General features: G+C 27.8%; 1 protein-coding gene across 1 annotated transcript; it reads left to right on the forward strand.

Moving 5' to 3' along the window:
• The first annotated feature begins 5,738 nt into the window (after positions 1-5,738).
• Positions 5,739-7,615, forward strand: LOC100777413 (transcription factor bHLH94). Its single transcript, XM_006577188.4, has 3 exons — positions 5,739-6,303; positions 6,699-7,088; positions 7,343-7,615. Exons 1-3 carry the CDS (start codon positions 5,758-5,760, stop codon positions 7,436-7,438), a joined length of 1,032 nt encoding a protein of 343 aa, XP_006577251.1. The 5' UTR covers positions 5,739-5,757; the 3' UTR covers positions 7,439-7,615.
• Positions 7,616-8,243: the final 628 nt, after the last annotated feature.

An 8,243-nucleotide genomic window follows, 5' to 3' on the forward strand; every position in this document is an offset into this window, starting at 1 on the left:
ATAAAAAAAAGTATATTCCTAACATTCCTCATTATATTATATAACATTGACATGCAAATTTAAAAGATATAGTTAAAATGCTAAAAATTAAAAAATTGTTATTCAAATGCTTTTAAAAAAAATATTTGAATAAAAATTGTAACCTTAAAAATCTGATATAATTTTTTTATTAATTTTATGAAAAGAAACTGCATAAATAAAAAAAATGTATAATTTAGTAAAAAATTAAATAAAATTATACTTATTATCTAGCGTGTATTAAACATTATAGGATTAAATTTGAGAAAATTCTATTCTTATCATGCTTTCATTTTGTCGGGTTTTGGATTCAAAGAAAGGCGCTAAAATGTACAAATTTTTGTTTCATTTGTCTAAGTGAAGAGGTGTTAAATTAGGGTTAAGAAATTAATTTTTGATTGAGAATTACAACCATTAGAGAGAAGATAGAAAATTCAACTCATGCACTCTCTTGACAACCATCATCCAATTGTAGCTAGAAATTGTATTTGGAACAACTGAAAGTGGAATAGTGAAAGTGAAACACCACTAAAACGAAAGTGGGTAACTATATTGTTTGGAATAGATGAAATAGAAATGAAAGTGGTTGGGATCCATTGAAAAAAAATTCACCTAAAAAATGAGGTGAAAGACAGCATAATTAATTAATAGTAATGACACTTTTTATTGTTGTTTTAAAAAAGTCCTTCCTTTCTTTTTTTATTGTCTCTCTCATGATAGCCTCAATGAGCTCTCGATTAATGCATGTATTTGAGAATGTCATATAAATCGATTATGGTGTGTGAAATTGATTATTAGCGTGTTTGGATTTACATCCACATAACTCAAACATGAATCATAAAAGCAACTTTTAATTGCTTTAGGTGCATCTTGACATTAAAATTTGATCAAAAATCAATCACGGATGCTAATCTAGACACGCACTATGTCAATTTCCTTGAGTCCAATTTGCATGTGTTTAGGCCAAGCATAATTGATTATACTTACATGCATAATAGATTATGCTTACAACTTACTTTTTAATTTCAGGATTGAGATAAAACAAAAATATTTTATTTTTTCTTATCTATCTAATCATTTTAATTTAAACGCTTCATCTTCTTTTAAGCCTTTTCATCTAAATCAAACAAATCTCACATTTAAGTTTCTATTATTTTTTATTTCCCTTCCCTCTGCTATATAGTTTGTTTGTTGACGTTAGTTTTGAAGGCAGGCAGGCACATGGATTCTCTGACGATGGAAGTGTGCTCTCTGGAAAGCTTTGCAAGAATCTCTCTCTTTCTCTTTTTGTCTTTCACATTCTTCCCATAAACTTGAGGCTCAAAAACGCTCTTTGACCAACACGCGCACCCTTTAATCATCTTCTATTGTTAGCCATCAGGACCAGATTAAATCAAAACCTATATTTTCTAAGGGAGGCATTAGAACCTACTACTTGCTTACTCACCCTCCATTCCCAGTTTCTTTCATTTCTTTTAATTAACTTTATCAATTCTTAATAATTCCATTTCTTTATCAACAACAACAACAAGAAAAGATAACGTGTGGTATAACAGTAGGGGAAAACCAATTGACTAATCATTAATATATAAACTTTTAACTAAATTTTACATTTATATGCATAATTATATATTTTAGGATTAATTTAATTAATTTGCATAATAGGATAAAATAATTCCACACTAATATTCATCATATTTATAATGTCTGAAAACTCGTTCATAATAAAATAATTATCATGATGTGAAAATTATAACTATTAACTTTTATATATCACATTTGGGATGTTATATAAAAATACACATGAAATATGAAATCAAACATGTTAATAATTAGATACAATTTTTCTGTTTAATTAGTGTTTCCTTTCATTTACTGTTTAGTTTTTTTAATATAAAAAACTTCAATTTTAAAATAGAAATATATTATACTGACAAAATTTATTCAAGAACTAGGATTTCATGCAGTGATAAATTTTTTTATAAAACTAAAAAAAAAAATAACTTCAAAATAAATTTATCCAAACAAACTAAGTTCATCGATTTATTTTTTAAAATACACATATATAAAAACAAACACGTGCTAAATTCATGAATTTCATTTTTTCTTTTTCTGTATAATATAATGATAGTTCACTCATATCAATCAATTGATAAATGGAGTTAATAGGATGATTATTATAATTTAACTAGATTCCCCCTTTAATTTGTTTTTTGTTTAGTGAAATAATTATAATCTTGCCATAAAATAACTAGATGTCTGTCTCTGTCCTGTTGGGGAGTCAATGCCCTGAATAGTAACAAGTAAGTATGCGGCGTTCTTGTGAACATTTTTCTACATTGGATTCTTGGATTCTAAATGCTAATTAAGACACATGAGTGTATTCTAAATTCTAATTTAGTTTTTCATTTGAACATAAAAAATCGACATCTACATAATTATCTCTTTTTTTTTTTTACTTACAATTAGAGAATTAGTTTTATATTATTTGTCTCTCATTTATTTTGATGTTTTGACAATTTGTTTTTCATTCTATTTTGATTGTCATTTTATAATATCAATAAAATGTTAAATATTTTTTCCTATTATATCTTTAGCCATTTATTATTAAGTAAGAAAAGTAAAGAAATATATATGATAAAATCCAATTAATATAAATAATAATAAAAGACTCAAGACATAAAAAAAACTTAATTATACATTTTCCTTCTTATTTTTTACAATTTTACGAATGCCATCTAATTATTTTACTAACACATTTTGTGACACATTTTAAAATTTTGTATATTTTTCATGTCATTAGTTGGTCGGCTAACGTGTTAAATTATTGTTGATGTTAACATAATAACTAATGGGATGCTTGATGTGACAAGAGAGTTAAATTACACATTTTGTTTTTTATGTTTATTTATTTTTTCATATTTTATCACCTAATTGTTTTCGCTCTTCTTCCCATTCACTTTCAAAATTCTACAAATGGTGCTATGTGTGTATCTAAACAAATGGTGAGAAAATTCACAAGTGTCAATTTGAGTTTTTCCGTGTATTTTTTTCATCAGTAAAAATTAAAGAGAGATAATTTTTTTACAATAATTCGCAGATCTTCCACAATCAATTAAGTTTGATCCTTATAGTTTTTTTTTTGTCATGAAGGCTAAATTAACATTGATATTGCAGTGCCCTTCGGGTTCCTCTCCAAGGTACCATGCAATGCTTTCACGATTTAAAATATGTTACTATTGAGTCTAACCCCCTAGAGCCTAGAAGCATTTGTTTTATGATACCGTGCGACTCGTGAGGAGCATCATTTTCGTCCCTGTAATTTGGACCATCCTTTTGGATAGAGAATTTAATTCATCAACGTTTTGTCTTTTTGGAAGAAAACTTATAAATAACTTGGTATAGAGAATTTAATTCATCAACTAATTGTCTTGCCAAAATGTGTTCAAATTGCATTGAGAAAATGAACAAAGGAGAAGTAATTTGGTATGTATTTATAAATAATAGGTGCTTTGACTGTTTCTTTTTTGTTACAATACCATTAAAAAGAATTGAATCTAAAATCTTATAAAAATTATTCAGGACTCTCTCACGTCTTTGACAACCCATTAATTAGTGTGTGATTTGTTGTATGCAAAAATTATTTTCAATATAGTGTGTGATCGGATGTCTAAACAATAACAGGTGTACATTTTAATGTTAAAAGAATCGAAGGATTAACGTTATATAAACAATTTTTTTTAATGTATATATCTTCATCTTGTAATCGGAGAGCAAATTTTCTGATATAATATAGGAGTCTTTGAACTCAAGTTGTATAAACTATAATCCTTATTGTTCTTATTCATCTTCATATTTGTTTGTTCCTGAATACATAAGGTAGGATGAGCATGGATGTTTGTTGTTTATACTTCAAAGTTAAAGTCCAACAAGGTTGATTTCGATGGTAAAAATAAGATTTATATCTCCCAAAGACATGAGTTCAAATTCTTTTGTTGATACGAGAATTTTTTTAATAGATATTTTATAAGTATTTTTATAAATGATTTTAAGTTTTAGAGCATGTTTGGTTCCTAGTCAATGATTCACATTTTATAACAAATTTAAGTCCAAATTTGACAAATAAGTAGAAGCCAGTATTTTTAGCTTCAAAGTTGATGCACACGTCAAGTGAATTGAACGTCTAATCAAATACTATATTTTTTTTAAAGTTAATGTAAGATCTATAAAGGATGTGTATGCATCTCAATTATATATGTTGGCACCCATACAAATCCACCAAGAGATTACATCAAATAACATAAAAAAGAGTAAAAAAGGATGAACAAATTAGAGGGAAGACTAGGTCAAAACCCAAGAACCAAACACGCTATTAAAGTTAATCCTAACCTTAGTAAATTCCAAATATTCAAACCATCTAAATTTTTTTTATAAAAATAAAATAAATTCAAAGCCAAAGAATTATTTATGCGTTCTCTTATTTTATTTCTTTTTTGTTTTTTTGGCTGCAATAAAATAAAATCCTAATACATACGTTCCACTTTAGTTCAGAGACTTTTACGAAAAGGATGCAAATTTTTTTTCAATTTTTTGATATGGGTCGATTTCAAATGATTATGGAAGATGGGATAAGTTTATTACAACAGTGATAAAATTTGTTATGACTTATTTTTTTATTTTTTTTAACTGAAGTCATATTCAGTTAAATTTTTTTTATTTACAATTTTAAAATTGTAGTTTTACTTTCAATTTTTTTAAAAAAATTTCAAATAATTTTATTTATTTAATTATTAAATAAATATTTTTAATTTTACTTGTTATGAATTTTATTTAATATCTTGTATATATTTTTATATGGTTTTATTTAATATGTAATATATATTTTAAATATTTTTTATTTAAAATATTTTATATAGTTTTTTAATATTATTTTATTTAATATATTTTGTTTATTTAAAATTTAGATAATTTTTAATAATATTATTGAATTTGATTTGTAAAAACTAACATAATGTTATTTAATATATTTTTTATTTTAAAAAGTAAAATTTTAAAAAAAATATTAAAATATTTTATTACTAGTATTAACTTATACTTTATGAAATAATATTATTTATTTTGTATAAAAGAATTTACAATTAATAATATCTAATAATTTAGTAATAAAATAGTTGTTAAATTAAAAATAACATAATACATTAATATAAAATGAAAAATACAAATTAAAGAGAAATATAAAAAGAAAAAACTATATTATATTTATTTAATAATTAAATAAATAAATTTATTTTCAATTTTAAAAAAAAATGAGCAAAACAAAAAAAATACAAATAAATAAAAAATTCTAAAACAAAAAAAATTTAAAGGTAAAAAAATAAATAAATTATTTACAATTTCAAAGTTGTAAGATAAAAAAAATATATAACTTTAATGTATTTACAATTTATAATTAAAAAAATAATAACACCTGTTAAAAAAATTATAATCATAAAAAAATTTACAATTTTAATTAAAAAAACGATAAATTGTAATAAATATTATAACTTGTGGCTCAAAAGTTATAACATCCATTACAACTAATTTTATTTTCAATAATAATTTAAAATTCAACCGAAATTAAATTTACACCTTTTTTTAAAATTCCCCCTATTTCACGTGCAAAGCACTGTCCATTTTGTATCTTCCTTCACCCCTCAAACTCAAAGGGCCTTTAAAAGCTCAAAAATACTCCTCAATAGCATGCAACTTGGCATTTTTCGGGGCACCCACATAAAAATATTTTGCATGTGTTTGCCTGAGGGAGAGAGAGGCATGGCACTAGAAGCAGTAGTGTATCCCCAACCACAGGACCCGTTTGGCCATGGAATCAAAGACCCTTCTTACAACTACAACAACTTGTTAGAAGGTGGTGGAGGCAATTGGGGCTATGCAGATTTCAACCTTGAAAAAGAAGACCGAACTTGTGTCCCTTTTCTTGCGAACCAAACAGAGAATTATCCTTATGGAGAATGGAACTGTTCTCCTTCTCCACCATCCATGTTGCCTCAATTGAATATTGCATCAAATCCTCAATCTTCAGAAACCAGCAACACACAGAACAACTTAGATAGTTCAGTTTCCACCCCTGCTCGTCCCAAAAGGCGCAGGACCAAAAGCAGAAAGAATAAGGAAGAGATTGAGAACCAGAGAATGACTCACATTGCTGTAGAGCGCAACAGAAGGAAGCAAATGAACGAGTATCTCTCTGTTCTTCGCTCTCTAATGCCTGAATCTTACGTCCAAAGGGTACTTCAATTTTACATTTCCTCCACCAAAACATGCTTCTAATTTCACTTTCTTCAAAGGGAAATCTGCAATTTAATGTCTTCGGGTTTCTATCATGTGTAATTTATTCATGTTGTGTAAAAAAAAATGCATATTTCACTCTCTAATGTTACTTAAAATAAGTAAAATTACTTTTCCATAACTAATTTGCAGCTAATTAGTTAAGAATTAGTCAAACAAATTAGGATCCAAATACCCCTCTTAAACATCATTGCTAAATTACATGTGGCACAAACTTGAAGCTACTAATTTGCATTATTTTTTACTTCTTGAAACGGGTTTAATTTTTCTAAAAAAAAAGAGAAAGAAACGGGTATAATTGATTGTTTTCTAATTTAATTCTTTGAGGAATGCAGGGTGATCAAGCATCTATAATTGGTGGTGCTATCAACTTTGTTAAGGAGCTTGAGCAGAGGCTGCAATTTCTTGGTGCTCAGAAAGAGAAAGAAGCGAAATCTGATGTCCTCTTTTCTGAGTTCTTCTCCTTTCCACAGTACTCAACAAGTGCCAGTGGTGGCTGTGACAATTCTACAGCCATGAGTGAGCAAAAGAGTGAGGCTCAGTCGGGCATTGCTGACATAGAAGTGACAATGGTTGAGAGCCATGCAAATCTCAAAATAAGATCCAAGAAACGGCCAAAGCAGCTCTTGAAAATTGTCTCCAGTTTGCATGGCATGCGTCTCACAATCTTGCACCTAAATGTTACCACAACAGGGGAAATTGTCCTCTATTCTCTTAGCGTTAAGGTTTGTGTTACCTTAACTTTCTCTTGTTCTTTTCTTTCCCCATATACATTAAGGTTTTAAATTGTGGTCGAGTTGCCTTTACAATTTTGATGCAATTCTTGATATCGTGAGAAATTACGACAAGATCAAAATAATTCTATAAACATTGATGTTATAATCAAAATCGTGATCGCCAACTGTTTTCTAAAACCTAAGTATAATACATGTCTTTGTAAGCAATGAAAAGTGTATATAGTTTGAAATTTTTCTTTTAGGTGGAAGAAGATTGCAAGCTAGGATCAGTGGATGAAATAGCTGCAGCGGTGTACCAAATTCTGGATAGGATTCAACAAGAGACAATCTCGAATTAAGATCTGAAGTTGAGCTAATTTGGCCCAATTTTTTTAACCTGATCAAGAAGACCTTATTATATTTCTTTCTCTTTTTTTCAAGTTGTACCTAATTATTGAAACGGCTGTGGATCCTGTTGTTATAATCTACTGAAGCGCCTTGATCGATGTGGGGGTCCTTGGAGGCAGTTTTTGGTTTATTCCTTCTTACATTGTCTTTCTAGCTACCTCTATTTTTTATCCCTCTCTCTCTCTCTCTCTCTGTACTTTGGGTGGAGAAGGTTGTAGTGTATATTGTATTGTGCTTGAGACACATTCAAGTGCTCTCAGCCAATTCTGTCTACCTTGCTTTAACAGTGGTAGGCCATTTCAATCTCAAACACTAGCCAATTTGTCAAGCCAAAATGCAGAATATCTCAAAGTCACTTTGAGTGAAAAAGATAGCCAAAGATATCAGGAGATTCACACATACTGTTAACTGTTTAGTCCATATTATTTTTCTCCCTTTTCTTTGGTTGTTACAAATTTTACTGCTAACCACTACCAGTTAAAATGAAAAAAAAATATATTACATAAAGAAAAACCGAATCTTATATTTGTTATTATCTCTTCATGGACAATAGCTGGAATAAGATAAACATCAATTAAGATTCATTAATAAGAGATCTGCTTCTCTTTTATTGCAAGGAATAAAATAGACATACGATTCCGATTTCTGAAGATTCTACAAAATTCCTAATGTTATCTAATTATAATCTGCTATGCGAAATGTTATCATTTATCAGAGTTTCTATTCTGAATTTATGATGATTTGACTCAAACATTA

This window comes from Glycine max, chromosome 3 (genome assembly GCF_000004515.6).
Source record: "Glycine max cultivar Williams 82 chromosome 3, Glycine_max_v4.0, whole genome shotgun sequence".
Classification (NCBI taxonomy): Eukaryota; Viridiplantae; Streptophyta; class Magnoliopsida; order Fabales; family Fabaceae; genus Glycine; species Glycine max.

Excerpts from the sequence above, each read along its gene's own strand:
- LOC100777413 (XM_006577188.4), top strand. The coding sequence starts at position 5,758 with ATGCAACTTGGCATTTTTCGGGGCACCCACATAAAAATATTTTGCATG. Across the intron at positions 6,304-6,698 it reads CTGAATCTTACGTCCAAAGG|GGTGATCAAGCATCTATAAT; the intron begins GTACTTCAATTT and ends TGAGGAATGCAG. Across the intron at positions 7,089-7,342 it reads TCTATTCTCTTAGCGTTAAG|GTGGAAGAAGATTGCAAGCT; the intron begins GTTTGTGTTACC and ends TTTTTCTTTTAG.